We start from the raw sequence: 24,794 nt of genomic DNA on the forward strand, positions 1-24,794 counted from the left end.
TGTACAAAGTATTCAAAAGAGTAGTATTTAAAGAGCAATCTAAGACAGAAAAAGGGGACGGACTTTTTGTAACCTAAAAAGAAAAAGAAACAAAGACAAAGATATAATATAAGAACAACTCTCGGTTTACATCCGAGGAAGCTGATTGACGATATTCTTTGTTGTTTCCAATTACTTGCAATCTTTTGTTTGTCATTTAATCCTCACACGCTTCTAACCTGGGTTTCAAGCCCACACTCTACAAATTCATATTGTTTAAGGCATATTGGGCCTGAGCCCATAACTGTTCTTGGGACCAGGTGCAATTGTGCACTTACATGAGCATTAATCAATATTTTGGGTGTGTGAGGGTCCTTTTTCGACAAAATGTCCAGGCCTGCAATAGAAGCGAGGACCCTGGGCCATGCTGTTGTGTTAAGGAACTGGGTTTAGCTCACCGCAGCTAAAAAGACTGTTTTACGAACCAAGTGGCGCACAGAGTGTGGATCCTACAATACATATATACTAACTAGTATGGTTGTACATAAATACATACATACATATATATATATACATACATATATATATATATATATATATATATATATATATATATATATATATATATATATATATATATTGAACAACAAACAAAACAGTAAAGGAACAATACTTAAAGAAGAAACGCAGACAATTAAGGATCCTTAAATCAATGAAGAATATTTCGTTGCTTTTATTTGAGGAATTACAAAGCGCTCACTAAGACATGTTACAAGGTCCAAATGAACTTCAAAAATTACAGACTTAGATGGCCCTCTCAGCCTTCAAGATTTGCAAAGCTTGAACCCCTATGGATCCGAGTATGTTCTATAGTGGCTGCCCTGGTACACCGGGCAATATTTCTTCTCTCGTCACTACTTTCTTTAAGTGTTTAATGGAATTTCCTCAATGATTCTATTCTCTAATTCACTGTTGCTGAATATCCTTCACTGTTGCTGTTTCCTCCTTTTATAGCGTCACCTTAGGGCTCCGGGGTACCACTGGTTCCCTCTCTTTGCTCCCCTGGGTAACAGAGCCCGCAGCGTGCCAGCAGCTTTAGTGACCGGCCCATTCCTTGTTTCTCACAGTTTTCTTCTTTTGATGTCTTTTGTCCAAAAGTCCCTTGCTGACCTTCCATTTCAAGATGTCTTCGGGGGAGCTGACCTTCAATTTCTCTTCCTCCAAGGCTTCTCTATTTTCCTTTTTTCAGGCTCAGCTTTTTGGCCGCCCTTCCTTTTTGTCATTTTTTCTAAGTAGGCCGATTCTATTCCTGCTAGGTTAAAAGTCCCCCTAGCTACTTCCCTTCATAGTTCTTGTTCCTGAGTTCCCCGAGGTACCAACTTCCTTGTTCATGAGCAGTTACTTTCTAAGCCCTCTGGTTCTTTGCTGCATCACTGAGTGCTTGGGAAGGACATATCTGTCCTTCATTTTTTGTGCTTTTTGGTTCCCCTTTTAAGCTGTCTCAATTCCCCTTTGGTTGTGCTGCACATCCCAGAGATCTCGGGCCCCTAGCTGTCTCTGGGATCCCGGCCCAGTTCTTTCTACTGGACTCTTTTTGGTCCTTTGATCTTGGCAGGCTGGGCTCTTTTCTTTCTTCCCTTTGTTTCATAGGCTCTAAAACCTGCCCCTTCATGGATCTTGGGCTTCAAATATTTTGAGTCTACCATCCTTTTCTTTTGTGAGCTCAACCTCTTTTTAATTTTACTTTCCATGGGGTTGGCCCAATGTGCTATTTCTTTGGGTCTTGTGTTATGATTTTTTAGACCTCAACAGGGTGATAGTCTATTCAGATCTTAGAACTCAATCACGGGTTATGATATCAAATATGATACTCTTTTCATACGATACAATACCATACATGTGAATAATGCCCATTAGTCTATTGAGATCCATCATATAGTTTGTGACAAATTTATTATATTGCTGTTACTAACATAACTCTAAGAATACATTTGGTACACTGTAATAGCTCCTGTAATAGAATAGTTATTCATGTGTAATATGAATTTGGTCATTTTGTTACATATTTATTACATGGATTAGTTATTACATTGGAATAACTATTCTTTAAATTGAAAAATAGTTATTCCTCTTTAAAATAGATGTAATAGCTATTTCTTAATGCATATAATAGGTTTTAAAATTAATGTATTTCCAAAAATATAAAGTTTCCTTATACATCATATTTTATAAGCTTTCCATATGTAACAACCAAACTTATGAATAGTAATAATTATTCCATTACAATATCTTTTATTCCCAGTAATAAAGATTACTATTCCTAATGTAATCTATGTTCTGTGTACCAAACGTTCCCTAAAAAACAAAAACAAAATGCCGCACACCTATTAGGTTCTTTGCTTACAGTCACCCATAGAATCCAATTTCTCAAACTTCTAACAATGTGTATCTTTACTTTCTTGCGTTTATATTTCAAACGATATTCCAATCCCTTTCAAGCTTACATTTGAGCAGTGAAATTTGACTTTCAGGAAGAACCACAGTCACCATGAGTCCATTTCCACAACCACCTTCTCCTTTGCCATTTATTGGCCCTGGAAGCACCAAAACTGCCCCTTCATCACCAACCCCATTTATTACATAGTTTGCAAAAATGGGTCTATGTCCATTTATTTCTAATCCATAAACCTTAGCCTCTTCCAAATTTAGCAGTGTCAAATTTGCACCACACACTATACAATCAACTTCTCCATTTTCATTCTCCACCATTTCTTCAATCAAACTATTCTCACCCACTCTCTTCTCAGCTATTAGCTTTACCACCTGCCACAAATCATCTTTGACCCCAGATAAATCTGCTTCAACTATGCTTATCACCATGCCATTACTTGGAAATTCATTTTCCCAATTGGGTTTTTTGTTTGAACAAATTGTGACAGTACTTGGACCTATCTCTTCCCTAATGTCACATAAATATTTCCATATTACAGCAGAGAGAACATCGAAATGTGACACTTTGGCTGCTTGGTACTCTCTTGCACAAATTTTTGTTACCATATGGTGAAGTTGTTTTTCATGGACTTGGAAATAGCATGTTTCCAATCTACAATTACTAGTAGTTTTCCAGAAATCTCCTTGTGGGTCAACTCTTTTAATAGAGGTTGCTTTCTTGCGAGTTGAAGGTGGGAATTTGGACTTACCTGGATTTGCCACGTGGAGACGTTTTGTTGGCTTGTTACCAGAGATGATCTGGCCCCACATATTGATGAAATTAGAGGCTGAGAATGCATCTCCAAGAACATGGGCCCAGCTGAGTCCCATACACATTCCTCCACATTTGAACCAAGTGAACTGATTGCAAATTTGCAAGCCATGACCACACGAAAATAGCAATTAATAATTAAGATTTTATCAAACGAGAGAGGGATTTAATTCATTTAAGAGAAATTACCACATTTGAACCAAGTGAACTGATTGCAAATTTGCAAGCCATGACCACACGAAAATAGCAATTAACAATTAAGATTTTACCAAACGAGAGAGGGATTTAATTCATTTAATAATAATAATAACAATAAAAGAATTGAAAGGGAAAGAGGACTTATCTTTCCACGTGAAACAAATTGAATGTAGGCAAGCTCCTACAAATTCTTATCATCCAATATATAAGTCTAGATTTTAAATATATTTTACAATTTTTGGGGCCATAAGTTTTTAACAAAAAGTGATATGATAGTGTCTGTGATAGACTCATAAAAAAAATCAATAATATTTTGTCAACTCACAGTTATGAAATTTATTATGACAAAATTTGTGTTAGTAGTTTTCCCAAGTTAATGTTTTGGATTTATACTTTTAATTTAAAGTATTTGAATGAAGTATCATTACAAACAAAAATTTATTGATGAAAAAGTAAATTTGAAATCATTATGTTCAAATTAGTTGCATATGCATTTGGTAAAACTAAATTCTTAATGTTCAAATGCAATATATATTATTTAATATGATTTCTAAATCTCATAAGTCATAATCTTAATTATTAGACAGAACTGCAAAATCACCATAAAATTTGAATCGGTGCAATTATGTGGGGAAGATGGACATTTGCCCTTAATTTACAAACTATATAGCAAAATGCCCATATTTTGAAACTATTTAGTAAAATGCTCTTATTTTTTAAACTCGACTTTAACAAAATCAAGATCTATGTAAAACTCGATATTCTCAAAATCAAGTTCTAGATATATTTTTAAGTGGAATTCGACATTAGCAATATTGTGTTTCACTTAAATATTCAAAAAAAAAAAATTTAAGTGGCAAAATATGCATAGAACTCGACATTGTTAATGTCGAGTTTCAACTATAACTCGATTTTGTTACAATCGAGTTTAAAAAATAGGAAATTTTGCTAAATAGTTTCAAAATAAGGGCATTTTACTGCATAGTTCGTAAATTATGGACAAATGCTCATTTTCCCCTAGTTATGTTTGGTAAGACTATATGCTTCACTAGGTGAGTAAGTGGTGAAGGTACCTTGAATAGAATTTAGAGTTCTATATTATCATAGAATAGTACTAACCTACATTACTTTTTGTATGTCACCAAAATTAACATTTCATTAACTAATTAAAAATTTTCCTAAAAAAACTAATTAAAAATGAACTCTCAAAATCTATATCATGATCACATTACATTACAAAAAATTTACATTCTACATTTTTCTTTGAAAAATATTAATAACCACAATAAATACAAATTAAATTATTTAAAGGGTCACAATGGAAAAAATAATAATTTAAAAGTAAGTGATAGAATTTGAAAATAGATTGATAATTCATTCTAATCACTTGCTCTTGTATGAACATTTAGTTTTTTTGTTTTTTGTTATGAAATCTGGACCCATATCATTACTGCATGACTTTAAAAATTGACACATGTAACCATCGTATATCAAAAGTTATTGTTTGTTATGAAGGAGAGACACATGTCATTATTGCATGTTTTGAAAATAGACATATGTAATTATTATGTGTCATTAACCTGCAAATTACAAGTAAAAATTTAATAAAATATGATTTTTTTTCTCTGATTTTTCTCTAAATATGAAATTTGATTATAATGGTAATTATTAATAGGCATCTAAATTGATGTTTTTGATCTTAAACTTTGTATGAATTTTTTTTCTGTACCTAAAGTTTTTTTATTTATAATTTTGTTCTTAAAATATTAAAAATGTTACAATAATCAATTTTCAATTTTAAAAATTGGTTTTTTATCCCTAAATTGTTGTAAAAAGCTCTTTTTCCATTCCTAAATTCATAGAAAAATATCTTAACAAATTTTGGGGATGAAAAACAAATTTAATAAAGTTTAGGGATGAAAAGTGAAATCAATTCATTCAAGGTTTAGAGACTAATATTTTAGCCATAAGTATAAATAAAAAAAATAAAAAAATAAGGTCTGCACAATTGATAGATGTGAGTAGTGATTGCAATTGTACATACCAATGTACAGTTAATTAGTATTAAAATGTTAAATTATTACTAATTTTATTACAAAAAATTTATAATTAATATGATAATTACTATCACATCAATAAAATAATTTATAAAATAGCATTAGTATAAATCAACATGGTAAAATTTATACTATAACATCTCTACAAATCCTAATGGTAAAAAATTTATAGTATCAAAGTATAAGCCTATGCAAACCATTACACACATGAGTGACATGACACAACACTACTAAAAAAATATAAATAAAAAATAAATCATATTATTGTTGTGTGAACTGCGAAGCATGCAATCATGGAATACTTTAAATAATTTCCGTCAAAAAAAAATAAAATAAAATCATGGAGTACTTTACATTGTTTATAACTACCTAACCCTTTTGAGCTTGATTATGTAACATTATGAATTTTTTTAGTATTTTACAAAAAGATATCCAAAGTTTAAATTTTTCGACCCTTAACGCTTGAAGTAAGAAAAAAAAATAAAGAATGCGTTAAGTGTAATACTTAAGGTGCATTAAATGTTTTTATTAAATAATATTTTTATACATTTGAAAAAAAAAAAAAAAAGTTCAACGGTATACATATGACCAAAAAAACAATAAAAAAAAGAGACTTAACTTGAATCATTAATAAGTGTATTTTTATTTAAAAAAAATATGTATTATAACTCACAATTTCACATTTATTAATCTTGTAATCTATGCCAACACTTGTTAACAAAAGCCAAGTAAAAACAAAAACTATACTTCTATGAAAAAAAAAATTTCTTAAAATGATTTATTAACATATGAGGTCAATTATGAGTTCCAGTTAGCTCAATTGGTAAAATATTTGATGGTTATATAAGAGATCTGGGGTTCAATCTCCGCCTATACCAAAAATTGATTGGTGTTTTGGTCTAATGATAAATAGTTATCATCAAGAACGAACGTCATAAAGAAATATTATCAAGAATAAACGCCATATGTTGAAACTCTCTTAAAAAAGAGTCCAAATTTTATGTCCTACTTTTCCTACTCCACTTTATACTCTACCAAATTTTATGTCCTACTTTTCCTACTCCACTTTATACTCTACTAATAAAAACTTGTCACGTGTTCACCTAAGTAATTAAATACTATCATTATTGACTTATTAATGCTACCGTTATTAATTAATAATAGTATTTAATTACTTAAGTGAACACGTTGTAAATTCTTATTGGTGGAGTATAGAGTAGAACAGAAAAAATGAGATATAAGATTTAGAGTCCTAAAAAAAGCATACGAGGTCAATTCATCTGCCAACATTTTACTTTTTACAGGTATACACGGTATGATTAATGAATATGCATTGAATAGTATAGGTGGGTTTCAATTCCTAATTTCCAATAGGGTGGCCGGTAAAAGCTGTATTAAATGGATCTATTGAATGCTTTCACATCCGTTATCTATATTCTATATGCTAAGCTATGGTTACTCCAATATATATATAAGGCTGTAATAAATGAATCTATTGAATGCTTTCACATCCGTTGTCTATATTCTATAGCTAACCTATGGTTACTCCAAAATTATATATATATATATATATATATATATGTGCTACGTCCATAATATTTTTATAATATTTTCACAACAAATCATAGGTAGTTAGTTGTTATTGGTTCAAATTTGAACCTAACACTAGAATTATTTTTTTGTCCCAACAATAACATCTCGTAACAACTTGCCACTTAAGATTTGTTGTAAAAATGTTGTGAACATATTATTCATATATATATATATATATGAATAATGGTAGAAATACAAACTATTTTACAAATTTTTTTACAAATTGTTGATGTGGTGAGTGATTATTAGTAAATGAAAAAGTGATATTAATGATGGATTTAGATGAAAATCAATAAGAGGTTGACCATATCAACATCTTGTAAAAATATTGTAAAATAGTTTGTGGCTGTAACATTACTCTCTCTCTCTCTCTCTCTCTCTCTCTCTATATATATATATATATATATATATATATATATATGCTAACCTACGAATGACATATCAATTCCATTATCCATTATAGCCTAAAGGCTTGTTTGGATTGAGGGAGGAAGAGTGGAGGGGAATAGAACATAGTTAGTTGAAAATAGGCTAATTTTGGGCCAAATATATTCTACTCTACTTTACTCTCTCTCAATCCAAAAAGACCATAAGACTTCACATAATTCTATTGAATATATATATATATATATATATATATATACACACACACTATTTCAGTATTTTTATATGCTAATTTACTTACACATGAGATACTTTTGGATAATTTTATTTTTGTCAAATCTGTTTGAAATGAATTTCTTTCAATTCTTCACTTAGTGACTCATAAAATTGTTTGTGTGATTTTATTAATAGTCACATGGTAGGTTGAATTTTTTTTTTCTTTAAACTAATTTGGAGGTTAACTTTTGTTTTTCATACTAAATGACCAGTTTTACTAGTTTCAATATACGAGTTTGTTTCCGTACTTATTTTGTTTAAATATAACTATACCTAAACAAATATGATATTTAAAAAAATTATATCGAAGAAAATAACAAAATAAACTCATGGAAGTAAGCTTATCCAGCATGTTTGGAAGAGCTTATTTTTCATGGTTTGTTGGATTCAAAAATTAAATTGAACTTAATTTTAAAAAGTAAAACTTTGAAAATTTGGTCATAAGTTCATGCCATAAACTGAAAAGGTTGGAGACAAGTTCAAGCAACGAGAGTAAAGCAAATGACCAAAAGAGTTAGGGGTGCTACCTGTATAAAGACGAGAGGTGAGAAACTAAGATCAGGACCAAGAGCCTGATGATAAGCAAGACCATCGTGAAATGAGTGATCCTCCATGGCTAAAGCTTCATCAATGGTTTTGTCACTCTTTGCCTCAACAATTCTCACACCACTGTCGTTGCACTTGATGAAAGGCCTGCCTGTTTCTGATCTCTTAACCCTCCCTGATGCCATGAAATAAAGGTCAAGCAATGGGAACATGGGTTTCTTCAAGTCCTGTATTGAGAGCCCTTGGACTGCCTCACTTGTGAAGAAGTAAACCCCATGAATGTAATGGAGCTTCATGACCAAGTCCATGTTTGTGAGCTCATGAACATTGTTCTCATCACTCACTGTGGCTGGCACCACAGTTGATAGCTTAATGTTAGAAACCATTCCCATGTCCTTGTGTTTTTTAGATGTCTTTTGGAGTTAGGACTGCCCCTTTATAATGAGTTTTTTTTTTGGAAAATAATAATGGGCTGTGAATACAGAAAGAAAAGAAAATTCCCATAAAAAAAAAAGAAAAGAAGATGGTTGGTGGGTACATTAATTGCAGTGGCGGCTCCAGAAATTTTGTTCAGGGTGTTCCTTAGGAAGCATAAATTACATAATCTTATTTCTTTTTAGCTATTAGGTTTAATTCAATATTATTAATTTCATTCCGTTTTGGCCGGAAAATATCGTGTCAGTAAACAAACCGGAATAGTAACCCACCTTATTCCACTTCGGAAAAAATTTCGAGCCATTTCAATCTATTTTGAGTGTTTCGGTAAATACCAGCCGAAATTTAAGATTCGGCCGGCATAAAGTTCGTGCTTAAAAAAAATTGTTCTTAAAATCAAAACAAATTTGCATTCTGTAAACCAAAAAACCTCAAAAGGAAAAGAAATGAAATGAACAAAGGTACCTATACAGCTAAAAAAAAATTGTATTGAGAAATTTAAGACTCAAAACTTGAAAAGAGGCACTGTCACATTGGTACTGGTAGAAGACACAGAAGTTACGAACAAGGAAGAAGGAAAAATATAGATGAAAAAGGGTAGATGAAGATGTGATAAAATTTAAAAGTATGAAGTGTAAAAATCAAGAAACAAAAGATGAGCGTGGTTAAGAATAAATAAGAAAAAATAATTAAAAATTAAAAGTAAGTAATATATGTCTTGCGAGGAAAAATAATACTATAATAAAAAATAATAAAAGGTTGAAAATTGTGTTGTATTGGGCAGTGCGCTTAGTCGAAGGAATCAAGTTACTGCCCAGCCTGTAGTAGTTTTATTATAATTTTTTTTTTCAGATTTTTGTTCTTTTTTTTTTTTTTGAGTTTTTCCTTTTTACTTGAAAGACCCCAATATATTGTTAAGTTACTCAAATTATGAACTAAAATTTAATTTTATTAACATAAAAAAAATTCAGTGTGATCCTAAATTTTTTTTTGAAGATAAATAAATATAAAATTTTAAATTATTAAATATAATTTTTTTTTTCAGGACCACCTGGCCATAAGGTGGCGCAGCCACTGATTAATTGGCTATGCACCTTTTGGTTATCGTTTTCAGTATCTTAAATTCTTAATAATAGTGCCCTCAAAATAATCTTTATACAGTTACACTGCTAATATTATACACCCTTATTTTTTGTCCCTCTTTTTCTAATGAAGTAACTCAATTTGTGCACGTATGCAAGTTGAGGATGATCACAATATGATATTGTATTTTTTCTTATAGGACAATAATATTGTATTGGTGAGAGGAGAGGAACCTTGGTACTTGGTATTTGTTTGGTTGGAGTGATATAAGGAAGATGGAAAAGGAGAGAGATTTTGTCAGGTTCTAAGTGTGTTAACTTTCTAGGTAGATGAAAAATGATTCATGCATATTGTATACATTTTGTCTTTGTTTTTTTTTTTTTCCAAGCATTGGGTTATTAGTTTTAATAAAAAAAACTTTTTATAAACAATTATAATTTTTAATGAATCTTTTTTTTTTCTCAACCAAACAAAGGAGTTTTTCATCCCTACACTATTTCATCCTCCGTACTAAGCACACATAAGAAAAAACCAAATATTTTTTATTATCTTGTTTTTTCATTCTTCAACTAAACAAAACCTTAAAATCTAAAGAGTAATGTGCACAGTTTTCAACAATGTCTTAAAATTAAAGCCCCACCAATTTTTTGGGTTAATGTAAAAAATAGAGAATAAAAGAACCAAAATGACTTTTGGGTTTTGACGTGACATTCATTCTAAAAATAAAATCCAACAGTGGAATAAGAGAAATTATTAGGTCTATTGTGAGAATTGTTGATATAGTCCTACTTGACATTTCAACTAATAAAATGTTATTATTTATGCAAATATAACATCATCTAGTAATTTTTTATTTTTTAATCGTTGTGCTGATTACAAAGTTTACTCATACATTTACATTAATGACATTATTCATTGCTTGGAAGGACCAAATCAACAGTCTTTCTGGTGTAAATAATAATTTCTTGTGAAATAGACATGAATAATTGGGCATTTGGAAGTAATTAACGTTACAATCAATTTTAAGGAAAATTTTCCATTTAACTTGTTTTCAACTTATTCAATTAAGGGTAAATTACATTTTACCCACTTGTAGTTTGGCTAAAATTTAAGTTGCTTACCTGTAATTTAAAATTTGGCACTTTACCCATCTGAGATTTGATTGAAATTTAAGTTGCCTACCTAAGTTAGAAATCTCATGATGTAAGTGTTGGGGTTTATGCCCTGAAATCCAATTTATTGGCATGTCATAAATAATTAAATTATTTAATTATATGAGACTATTTGTAAATGAACTAATGAGACATTATCATAGTCCATGAGATGCATAGTATGTGATTTAGTCATAAAAGATATAAATCACAATTTCTTTCTAAATTCAGAATTTTAGTTCGTAATCGGTGATGAAATTGAGTATTTCATCTACAAAGACTATAACATATCAACTAAGATAATTTGTCTGGATCATGGAAGTGGAAACTTCTAGTTGATATGTTGATATGTTTTAAGAATTAAGACATACTGAACCAAGCCGCTGTGAGATTTATTATTCTCCTAATAATTATAAAATGAATAATAAATCTCATGACTTCTATTTACATCAATTCTTAATTCGGAGAGAATAATGAACCTGATCATAAAGTGTAGGTTACTTTGATATAGCAGGAGTGAGATCTAAAGTCATAATCAAAACCTAAGTATGTTGGGCAGTCGCATTTAATGTTGATGAAACATATATTCTCAAGATGAAATTCATAATCTCTTAATGGAGATATAAAATATTCCCTTGAGATAAGTTTAATGAGTTTGGTTATTCAAAGCGTTAGGCTTTACCACTTTAGTAAGAAGTTACTAAAGTCTATATTTATAAAATTGGATTTCATTATGATGAATAACTTAAAGGATTAAGATGTAGTAATCTTCAAAGTGCTAGTCAATATTCATGATTTTGTATTACTACGAATATTTTTTTGAAGGGGTTGCATGTATAATAAAGTCTTGGGATATAATTTATTAATAAGGCTTAAAGTGCAATTATATTTATATAGTAGTATTAAATATAATTAATGGTAACTTTGAACTTGTCAAGAGTTAACAGATAAGTCCAAGGCCCATTGGAGCTAGAGTTTTATTTGTTCCCTTTCGGTCCCACTCCAAGTCACATACTAAAGCCCAATTGGAATGACCCAAAAGGCTAGCCCAATTAGATTTTATATATATATATATATATAAGGAGAGAAACATATATAATATTCATTCAGATCTTATGAGGAATGAAATGATGTGTATGTGAGTGTAAGCCACTCTCTTATTCTCCTTTGAACACATACGTGTAAACTGATTGAGAGACCACACTTTTTAGGCGGAAGTAGAATTGGAGTGAAGATTAAAAGTGTTCTCAAGTACTTCTAATCTTTGGTTTTGAATTTCATCGCACCAAGGTACGCTTTCTTGTTCTTAAATTTTGAAACTTACATTGTACATGTTATCAATTGCAAATGAAGTAGATTCATTAATTTTCCGCTGTGTATATTTTGTATACGATACAAACTATGCTTTTCCAACAGTAAGTATTCTATTGGATTCTTTTTTTTATCTTTTTTTTTCTTTCTTATTTGATATTGTATTTTTGTGTTTTTGGAAGGGAGAAACATAAAAGTAAAGCAAAATCATATATTTAACCATGTTTTTAACAGGAGTAGGTTAAAGAAAATCTAACTGAACTAACCTCAGGTGGGTAAAATATCAAATTTCAAACCATAGGTAGGCAACTTAAATTTTGGCCACACCACAAGTGGGTAAGTTGTAATTTGTCTTTCAATTAATGTACAAATTTTAGCATTTTTTTTTGGAATAATGCAATGAGTCCAAATCTTCTATCTCATTCTTTATGCTCCATTGCATACTCTACCAATCAAAATTTGCCATATGTATACTGTATTTAATTCATATCTAATTTTAAGCATTTTTTTTTTACTTCAACTTCCTAAAATAAATAAAACTTCCAATAACCCAAACCATCCCACCTGTCCTCCACCACATCCCGTTGGCCACACCATCAATCCTCCACATTCCCCACCAATCACCACCCTTCCCTACTGCCATCAACACCACACCGCCACCATGATTGGGCACCAGCCATTGATTTGAAGAAGAAAGGGCATTCATGGGTACCCACTAACAAGACATCATAAAACCAATTCCAATCATGGATTTAAAACAAGGAGGCAGTGGTTAGCGACTATTGATGACATCATCAATCTCTTCCCTGTGGCACTAGCAAAGGTTGGTGGGGGTGTAACTGACCAGCAGTGGTGGGTGGCTGGTATATGGTAATTGTTGGCCATTGATGATGTCATTGATCTACTCCTGGTGGTGCCGGCGAAAGCTAATGGTGGTAGTGGAGGGTCGGTGGTGTGGCTGGTGGGATGCGGTGGAGGACTGGTGAGATGGTTTGGGTTATTGGAAGTTTTATTTATTTTAGGAAGTTGAAGTAAAAATGCTTAATATTGTATATGAATTAAATATAGTGTACATGTGGCAAAGTTCTATTAGTGGAGTAAAGAGTAGAGCATAAAGAATGAAACAGAAGATTTGGACTCTGACAATAGGAGAGTAGATGGAGTATTTAAAAGGAGAGGAGAGGGAGTATTTAAAAGTTTTAAACTGTGGATACTTCCATTGAAAATATTTTAAAAATAAATAAATTTAGCTAGAAGATTCTGACTTTTTTAGATACAATTGTATCTTTGTCCGATTTATTTTTTAATCTAATAACCCAATAAAATGAACTCTCCCATCTCCGTATGATCATTAAAATAAACTCTCCCATTTTCACTGAAAGCTGAAACTAATGTTATGGCTATGGATACAACAAGAACCAAAAACTCGTAAAATGGTCTTACCTGCCTACCTACCGCTCAATACGAAATTTTGGAACAAATTCATATCCGAAATAAGTATTTCCCATGTTGGTTAAGGTTGGGAAATACAATACTGATCAGTATGTGCCTAAAAATAAAGTCTAATAACACATGTCTGGACACATATTTTGCCACAATTTAGGGTCCATTTGGTACATGTGTTTAAACACATATTTTCAGTTTTTAAATAATATTACATGTATTTTCATACACTTTTTCACCCACATGTATTTTCAAAAAATATAAACAATATTACTAGAACGACGTTACCAAACGGCCCTTACTTGAATATTAACCAGTGATTAGAGTGTTTTAAGTTGTGCAGCCATTTGTAATGATGTAATCCAATGGCCAATTGACAAGTCATGACAATTTTTTTTTGCATTAGTTTTTTTAAAACCTTACTTTTTCTCTTTTTTTCTCACATCTTTTTAGTTACAAGTATATTTTAGTAATTTTTGAATTATAGAAAAAACTCAATCCAAAATAAGTATTTCCCATGTTGGTTATGGTTGGGAGTTACAATGCTGATGAGTTTGTATCAGCAAATAAAGTCTAAAAACACACATTTTACTACAATTTACTTGGAAAAGATTTTGCTAAACAATGGTCCTTAGATACATATTTCTTTCTTTTTACTATCACATTATTCATTATATAGCAATGACTGCATATTAATATGCAGCAAAAACTTTCCCATTTACTTGAACATCAACGAGTGATTAGAGTGTTTTAAGTTATGGAGCCATGTGTAATGATGTAATTCAATCACGAATTGATAAATCTTGACAGTTTGTGTGACACCAGCTTTTTAAACCCTTAGTTTCTCCTATTTTTTCTCACTTTTTTCTGTGTATAAATATACTTCAATATTGATATAAAAAAAAAAATTACTTCAATATTAATATAAAAAAATAAATAAACCGTTCCCGTACAAAAAAGTGTGTGCCTTGTCTTAAAAGAATTCCCTTATCAGACAGACCGTCTTGAATGTTGTGATACTTACCCTTTCTTCACACACAAGTGAAGCTAGGTGTTCCACGTGGTCGCATCTAGTAAGTACCATTGATGGCTATATGATAGGGTGGCTTGATAAGGCATCTGGCAGCCGCGAACCTGTGGACCAGTGGTACTTGTTAGTTGTTAGTCACTTTCGTGCCATCAAATTAATGAGCTCATCTGGTGCGACAACTCGCTCATGTGGGTTGGTCACCACCAACTAGGGGTGGCAAAATTTGACACGACCCGCGAACCCGACACGACACGACACGAAATTAGCAGGTTATGGGTTGAGGCTTAATGGGTTCGTGTCATATTCGGGTTGACACGACTAACCCATTTAATAAATGGGTTGGGTTAGTGTTGAACACATAGAACATGTTTGACCCGTCTGACCCGTTTAATTAAATGATATTTTACCAATATACCCTTCAAACTCTAGGTATATAAACTTATTAGTTGTTGTGATTTATTTTCTTTGACATATTGTGATTGATTATTTGTAATATTGGGATATGCTTTAATTTTGAATGATTATTTGCGATGCATAGCTTACTCGTTAGTTCGAATTTTATATTAAAAATATTTATTTGTTTGTTTTTTCATTAATTTTTATTTTTCATTTTGATAAAATCGATAAACATGCACACGACTGACCCGTTTAATAAATGGGTCGTGTTAGGGTTGAGAAATCTTGACCCATTTAATAAACAGGTCGGGTTAGTGTTGACCTATATAGTCGAATACTCATGACTTGACACGACACGAACCCGACACGCGAACACGAATTGCCACCCCTACCACCAACCTCAACTCATCACATAAGTAAGTTACATATTAACTTGTGGCATCAGATTTTTTTTAAATTAATTGTTGCTTTTTTTAAGGAATAAATTAATTGTTGCTTGATTTTAGAGATTAAAAGAAATTAATTTTTTTGCTAAATAAATTAAATGTGAATTTGGATAGAGCTGAAAACAAATAAGTTTTCAGTAATAAATTTTTAATTTTTAACAAAATAGCGGTATTTAAACGCACACTAAATTAATAATTATGAAAAAAAAAAAGTGAAAATTTTTGTATTTCAAAATTCCAATTTGAAAGAATATCGACAATTTAATTGTTGTTTCTTTGTTACACTATATATGTATATATATTTTTTGAAAACCTGGATTAACTCTCTTTTTTATTCCTCTCCGCACAAAAAAAAACTTTAACTTGTATCAAAAGAAATCAAGAATTCAATACAACGAAAAGGCCTGGAGATATAATTCACCAAACCAGACATGACAGACAACTAAATTTCTGGCTTCAATAGAAAATATTTATTGATTATAATTTGTACTAATATATATATATATATACATATATTAATAATTTGAGAAAAAATTTAATTAAATTTTAGGTAGAGTTTAATTTTGTGTCAGGTGTCTCATCTAATTTTTAAATTTGTGTGTCAAGTGAATTATTAGATGCAAAAATCAAATAGTCTAAATTCAATTAGATTCTAAATTGAATTTTAATTGGAGTTCAATTTTGCATCATGTGTTCTATCTAATTTTTTAATTTTTGTAGCAAATAAATTATTGGATATAAAAACTGAAGAGTCTAAATCTAATTAGATTCTAAATCATATATATATATATATATATATATATATATATATATATATAACACACACACACTATAAAATTTTTATGGTTAATTAAGGTGCATTTTCTCATTCAAATTTGAGGTTTTAAGTTTGCAAGTCGCAATAGATAAGAACGTGTCATAATCTTTGTAAGTGATTAAGTTAGGTGCAACCAACTGGTTTATTAACAAAATTTTAATACATTTGTCAAATACTAGACTCATGTGTCTTTGTTCTAAAAGGATTGCTATATATATATATATATATATATATATAGACACACACTATAAAAGTTTTATGGTTAATGAAGTTGCATTTTCTCATTCAAATTTGAGGTTTTAAGTTTGCAAGTCGCAATAGATAAGAACGTGTCATAATCTTTGTAAGTGATTAAGTTAGGTGCAACCAACTGATTTATTGACAAAATTTTAATACATCTGTCAAATACTAGACTCATGAGTCTTTGTTCTAAAAGGATTGCTAGAGCGAGAGAGAGAGAGAGAGACAACTGTATTCAATGCAATGGGCTACCACCCAATCCTTTTTTTTTTTTTTTTTAATATAAGATAAAAAATTCTATTATAACCTAATCTAAGTTTATATGTATGTAAAGCTCCCTTCTGGAGACTTAAATCTTGACCCTCCCCCTCACACCCCACAAACACTTATATTTGTAGAATAACTATCGCACTAAGAGTGTGCGATGGTCTTTTTCATCTTTTATTTACTCTAAATTTCATCAAACTATAATTTTATTTCTATAACTTCTAAAATTGAAACCACCAGGTGTTGTTTTCTGTATTAGAAATCAAACATCACCTTTGTTTGAGTAACAATAAGATTGTAGACACAAATTTTTTTAGCATTCTTTTTTTTTTGTCAAAAATGCTTAGGTGACATTTTTTTTTTAAAATTTTTTATTGGAAAACTATGAATTTTATTCAGGATGAAAAGCATAAATTACATTCTAGAGAAGAACTTGTTCTAACAAATAGAGACTCATTTCAATCCAAGTAAATAAATCATCAATGTCTAAATTATGTTTTGCTAATAAATGAATTGGTCTATTAACTCCCTATGAACATGGGATATCTTGACTCGACTGAAATCATGAATGGTAGACATCATGCCATATATATAAACAAAGCCATCGAAGAGGGGGGAGGGGATTGTTCACTTAGAGCCTGGGATGTGATCATCGAGTCTCCTTCAATCACAAACTCAAATTTTCTCACATCCATAACAAACTGGAGATCCACTCCAAAAGCTTTAACTTTGAAACTAATAGCATTCATTGGAGCTTTTATCTTTTTTCTTAAAGGGTAGATTGTAAAGTGACGTCAGGGATAGCTCATATAAAAATCATCACATCTTACTACTCAACAAATTGTGACATATGTTGTAGAAATAGTGTCTATGTCATTATAGTATGAATAATTTGATCAATGAAATTTTGATTTAAGCAATCAAGATATCAATGCAACCTTGTATTACATGATTCCGAGTTATATATCATAAAAATAAAAGTTTTTGACTTTTATTTTGACTTCTTATAATCTTCCTATATAAGTTTTTGAAAGTACATACTTTCCACAATTATTATTATCAAATTTTTATAAAAATTGATTTAAAATTATATATGAGTATTTCCTATAAAACCTTATATATATATATATATACACACACACACACACACACTTTTTTTTTTACAACCTCTAGTAAAATCCTATCACAACATATTTTTTTAAAATGGAATTTCATATACAAGCATAATCATGATAAATGTCTATTTCTTCTAAAAAAACATATAGGTTAAATATCTATTAATAACTACTATAATGATCAAATATCATATTTAGAATGAGAAGAAGAATTAAAAAAATAAATAAATAAAAAGTGATGTGGTCCATTGAAAGCCACTTTTTTTTTTTGGGTTTTAGGGGCCCAAGGGGAAGACTAGGAATTAAGTAGGTCTGGGTGGCAGGCTTAAAAGGGCGAGAAATGCTGTTGATAAATTATGAACTATAAGAGCACTACCATCAGGTGTGCCAAATGCCAAATATTTGGCATTTGGCACACCAAACACCAAAAATTAATCCTTATCAGGTATTCCAAATCTCAAAAATTTTGCCACCGCTACAATACTGTCTCAAATACGAGACAATATGCATATCAATGCCAAAAATATTTTGACTTATTTTATTTACTTTTCTCTCTCTTCCCATCACATATGTTTCTCTCCGTCTACAACACATCTCTCTCTCCACTCTCTTTGTTTTTTGTCTTCTTTCTTGACCGGACCAAAATGCTCTCTCTGGTTTGAATGAGAATAAATCGGCGATGATGGTATGTTTCTCTCATCTCTCTGTTGTTTGAATTGGTAGCTGTTGGGGTTCTCTTGTTTGAGTTTCGGGTTACTGGGTTTTGGTTTGCATGGGTTCGAATTGGTGGCGAATAGTTGTTTGAGTTTTGGGTTTGAGTTTTGGTTTGATGGGTTTGGTGTTGAGGAGGGGGTTTTGGGTTTGAGTTTCAGGTTGCTGAGTTGCTGGGTTTTGGTTTGAGAATCGGTGGCGACTAGCTGTTTGGTTGGCTAGTACTTCGCGTGGTGGTGGTTTGATGGTTGTGGGATTGTGGTTTGGGTCTAATGGATTGAGGTTTGGGTCAGTGGTTGACATGGTTTGGGTTAGTGGTTGATCGTGGTTTGGATCAATGGGTTTTGGTTGATATTCAGAGTTTTTTGGTTTGTTGCGATACTCAGTGATGGTTGATCGTTGATCGTGGGTTTTGTGGTTTGTTGTGAATCCTATGATGTTTGGCGGTGCTATGGTGGTGGTTCAGTTGGTTTGGTATGGGTTTATGGGGTAGTTCTCAGTATTTTTCTATGTGGTGGGTCTTGGTGTTTTGCTAGGTTTATAGTGGTGGGTCTTTTTTTTATTTTTTATTTTAAAGGTGGCGTTGGTGGATGTGAGTTTGTGCCCGTGGTGGTTGTCGGTGTTGTTGCGGCAGTGGTGGTTGTGCCGTTATTGTTGTTGTTAATAATGATGATGATAGGGAGGAGTTAATATATTATTTTAATGTGTAGTAAATATTATTTTAATGTATAGAATTGAAGGATAAAACATCTGATGAATGAGATATTGTAAAATGATGTGGTAAAATAATAAAGTAGGCTTTTAGTGTGTCAAAATGACATTTTTTATGAAACATCTGATGAGAATGCTCTAAGTCTATAACTTTTGATTCTAAAAAAGAAAAAAAGAAGTCTATAACTTTAAATGAGTTTCCAAGTAACTTTGTGTTAGTGCCCCTAAAATCAGTACTATAGCTAAATTTTGAAATCAAACTCGATCAGCTAATTCATGCAATATTTTTCTGAAAATTGCACATGGTGAAAGATGAGGTTTGGTCTAATTATAACTTATAAGATCATTTTATTTAGACAAACTCATTATTTCTGCACACAAAAAAAAAAAAAAATCATTATTAAAAAATAATTGTTGTGTTTGAGACTATAACTGTAAGTCAATCTCACAAGTCCCACTTAAATATTGCATTTTCGGATTTACCAAAAGCACTATTTAGAATTGGATTTTGGACCTTTTAATTGGTTGAACAAACTCAGCGACTATCCTGGACTATATCTGCCAGCCAGGGCAAGTCCAGCTTTGGGTTGGGTTCCTTGTCCATGGACCATGGTTCACACTTCATAATTCATACTACTTTCGTTTCTTTTTCTTCTCTCTGTATGGTTAGAGTGGGGGATGTGGCTTTCCTACATAGGTGACACATTGCTAGTGGGGGAACTTGAACCTATGCCCTGAAGCATGTTAACCCAAGCCCTTATCATTAGGCAACCAACTTGTTGGTTGCATTTGCTATCTCATTTTCCTCTACTTCATGTTGCTTTGGTTTCCCTATATGGTCCATATTCTATTTATAAGCTTTTCAGGATTGTCGACCTCACTGCTCATGTCACATGACGGTAAATGTGATACTACACATGGCACCAAGGCCTTGATACAACGTAACTTGTCAATGTCATAGGCCGGCTCAATCAAATCAACTCCTACTATCCAATCATCTACTCAAAACTCGGGCCCTTGCCCGTTAATTCACCCAAACATGCAAGTCAAACTTGAAAAAGCTTATAAAATGACCTAAATGGTTACTACCATGGTTTTAAAAATCGATTCGAGAATCAAATTGTTTTTTTCAAAATTTTTGATTGTTGACCGGTTTTGAGGTATTTAACTGGACCGGACTGCACCAATTTTTTCGATTGAACCGGTTAGACCGTTCGATCTGATTTTTAAAACAGTGGTTACTACTCAATAGGTGTGCATTGTCGAATTGGGTTGGATTTAAGAGTTTTTCAACATAACCTCATTTATGATATCGACTCTAAAGGCTAACTCAATCCGACCTATAAGGTTCGAGTTAGATTAAGTTCCAACGAAAATGTCAAAGGTTCAAATCCCTCTCTCCCAACTACTGAATTATATATTTCACACACAACTTTGATCCTCCATAACCCGCAATAAGGATGAGCCTTGACTCTTTGGCGAGGCCATTGCCTAGGAAGTAGGTCCTCCATTAGGTAAAAAGAAGGCCCCAAAGTTTTGGGGCAATAATTAATTTATTGGAAAATAATATAAAATAAAAGTATAGATGAGTTGTATGTTCTCTTTTTCACCCCAAGAATACCACCAAAATTGCTAGTCAATAGAAATAAAACTTAATTGAAATCCCAGCATCGTTTCACCAAAAAAAAAAAATTTATTATAACTGTGTCAAATTATCATTAATTATCAATTTCCCACAAATGACTTGAGGCTTCAACTTTTGTAAGCAAATCTCCCACATGATAGATTGTAAACTTTAATTATCCAATCTCCTATACGGCCAAACAAAAACTCTCTCTCTCTCTCTCTCTCTCTCTCTCTCAAATTGACACCAAATCAAATTTGAAAATTAAATTTGTTTTAATTCACCATACATCACCTTATCCAAGGTAAATTAAAACCTGTTATCTAATTTATTTATAAATATATTATTTTCTTTTATGTTATATTGTATACTTAAACCATGAAATTTGATTCTCCAAATAAAAGTAATACTTATTTTGTTAAATAAAGGCGAAAAACCTATTTTTATCCCTACATTTTCACGCGATTCTCACTTTGGTCCCTTACTTTTTTTCCACTGCTTTTACTCCCTATCCTAGAAAACATGTCTCATTTTAGTCCTTTCCGTCAGTATCCTAATGGCAAAGTCCTACGTGCAAGATGAAACTATTAAAATAATAAAAAAAAATTTTATTTTGACATTAAAAAATGCTACGTCAGCATCTAAATTAAAAAATATTATTAATTTTAACTAAATAAAAAAAAATTAAAAACCAAAAATCACATTAATTGAGATTTAAGTGTGTTTTGAACAAGAACAACAAGAACACAAATCCAGATCTAAGAACACAAACTCAAATCTAAGAAGACAAACCCAAAAATTAAAATCCAAAAACTAAAAATCTCAAAATCACCATTTTCTCAAACCCAGCGACCTAATCTCGAAATTGGTGGCATCGTTGACTTGAGGTTTGACCGATGAGAGCTATAGTGGAACGAGCTTTCTGTCAGAGAAGAGCTCATCGCCAGGGAGCATGGCCACCGGATTTGGGTTTGCTAGAGGTGGGTTTGCTTGCTTGAGATGGGTTTTTCTGAGTTTGAGATTTTTTTGTTTGGATTGGTTGCATTGTATTTTTGGATTGATTTGATACTTTGAGGCTTTAAGATTTGATGATTTTGTTGGGTTTGAGAAAATGGTGATTTTGATATTTTTAATTTTTGGGTTTGTGTTCTTAGATTTGGGTTTGTGTTCTAAGATCTGGATTTATATTCTTGTTGCTCTTGTTCAAGACACACTTAGATCTCAATTTATGTGAATTTTGATTTTTAATTCTGTTTTTAATTTTTTTTATTTAGTTAAAATTAATATATTAATTTTTTTAATTTAGATGTTGACGTGACATTTTTTAATGCCAAAAATAAAATATATTATCATTATTTTAATAGTTCTGTCTGGCATGTACGATTTTGCCATTAGGGCACTGACGGAAAGGACTAAAACAAGACGCATTTTCTAAGATAGGGATTAAAAGCGGTGGAAAAAAAAGTTAGGGACCAAAGTGGGAATCGCGTGAAAATGCAGGAACGAAAATGAGTTTTTCACCCTAAATAAATTCATCAAGTTATGTGTTAAATTTGTCTATGTTTGGGCATGTTGAGCCAATTTGGTGATTCTATTATTAATGACTTTGATAAAATTATATAATATTGTTATATGCTTTAAAGTTTGTTTTTTTCTTAGGATATTATAGTTTTATATTGTATTATAGATAGTGTTTCTTTTATTTGTAAACATTTTTTCCATTATAAATGCCCTACTAGAAAAATGTAAATATGAATATAAAAAGCAGAAGAAAAAAACGAGAGAAGAATAAAAATATTTATAATTAAATCTCAAATTAGGATCTCTTAATAAATTTGTTATTAGAAATATATATATATACATACATACACACACATACATATAATATATGTATAAGGAAATAATACAAAAAATTGATCAAAATTAACTAAAAAAATATGAAATCTCACAAATTAATATAAAAAGAGAGAGTTAAAATGCAATGAAATAATACAACAGGTATATAACAGTGAAAATAGTCATAATTATGTTTACAAATGTAATAAAAAAATTCTTAATTATTATATAAGAAGCTTAGATTAATACTTAAAATTGATTATGTCGCAAGAAGATTAAGTTGATTAGTTATATTTTCATTTAAAATTAAATGTTACTAAAACCTAAATATAAAAATTTAAATCATATTCTTGTATCTAAAAGAAAATGGTTTTTAAATACAAAAATAATAATAAATCAAATATAAAAATACCCCCCCTCAAACTTGTCTGAGGCATCAAAATGTAACAACTCAGTTTTGATAAAGATCCTTTATTAAATAAGGACAACATGTACACACATTCAAAATATCTAAAAAATAATAATAAATTTTTTTTTTTTGGGTGAGAATCTCTCCTCAAAAGAGATCCCTAACTTTATATTAAAACATTTGACCTCCATTCCAAGATAGTCACTTTTTACCATCATGTTCAAATAGCATATATATATATATATATAATTCAAATATAAGTTTATTATTTAACAACAAAAAATTTTACTAATTAAATTAATTAGAACTCACAAATCCACAAACTTAAGCATATATAAGAGACTGAGTCTGGATTTGGATTGTGCTGAAATTTCATTTCAGCGCGTTTGCGTCTCTGTCAGTGAGTTTCGTGCACTATTCACGAGACCACAAGTTACCTAATTTAACAAAATTTCCATTAAAACTGAGTTCTATGACACTATTTACATATTTAAAAATTATTTTATTACAGTGTTTTCAATTTTCGTTAATAAGTGATATCTAAATAAATTCTGAGTGGTTCATATCATACATATTAATTGGCTAACTGCTTTCTTTCCCTCATATCTCTTTCTTTAACTTTTTTTTTCGCACGTGTACTTTAGAGCATCCACAGCAGTGGAGCTAAATAGGTATATTGGTATTTTTTTGCTCCTCCAATACCAAAATGCATGCTCCAGCAGTGGAGCTAAAGCTATTTTTTTTTAGCTGATTGCTACAGTGCACATGTATCCATACATGTGCACTGTTCATAAGAGCTAAACAAAAAAAACAATATTTTATTCCCGGCCGGAGTAAAATAATAAAAATGGTGCCTCTCTCTCTCTCTCTCTCAGTCCCTCCCACCCCTCTGTCTCAAAGTCTCCGACCCACACCTCCGCCGGCCTCAACGTCACCGGCCAAAGCCGACCCAAGCCCCAAGCCGCCGGCCTCAACGTCACTGACCCAAGCCCCAAGCTGCCTCCGCCCAGACGCCGATCAGACCCATCCGCCTCAGACCCACACCGACAGTCTCTTCCACCACCTCACCACCACACACACCTCAACAATCACAAAAAAAAAAAAAAAAAAAAATCAGCAACCTCTCCAACACCATACACACACCTCCACCACCTCCAACACACAAAAACCCATAAATCCACCACCACTAAACCCATAAAATCCACCATGAACCACCACCAACAACAACCAAAATAACCCCAAAACCCATTAAATCCACACCACCATCAACACAACCAAAACCAAAACCAACACCATCAACCTACTACCACCAATCACCAAACCCATCTCAAAAATAGAAGGGGAAAAAAAAAAAAACCATTGATGAGCAAACCCACCACCACTACCGATCTACACGGACCTAGACCCATTTTATGGACCCAAACACACGAACCCAAACCACAAAAAGAGCTAGAGAATTTATGGAATCAAGTAG

The 24,794-nt window shown here is 31.4% G+C and overlaps 1 protein-coding gene across 1 annotated transcript; it reads right to left on the reverse strand.

The window, feature by feature from the left end:
- Positions 1-2,169: 2,169 nt before the first annotated feature.
- On the reverse strand, positions 2,170-8,700 carry LOC142621346 (protein ECERIFERUM 2-like). Its single transcript, XM_075794666.1, has 2 exons — positions 8,277-8,700; positions 2,170-3,330 (listed from the first exon to the last, which is right to left on the reverse strand). The coding sequence occupies exons 1-2, from the start codon at positions 8,685-8,687 to the stop codon at positions 2,452-2,454; spliced, it is 1,290 nt and encodes a 429-aa protein (XP_075650781.1). The 5' UTR covers positions 8,688-8,700; the 3' UTR covers positions 2,170-2,451.
- Positions 8,701-24,794: the final 16,094 nt, after the last annotated feature.

The sequence above is a fragment of the Castanea sativa genome, chromosome 12 (genome assembly GCF_040712315.1).
Source record: "Castanea sativa cultivar Marrone di Chiusa Pesio chromosome 12, ASM4071231v1".
NCBI classification, from domain to species: Eukaryota; Viridiplantae; Streptophyta; class Magnoliopsida; order Fagales; family Fagaceae; genus Castanea; species Castanea sativa.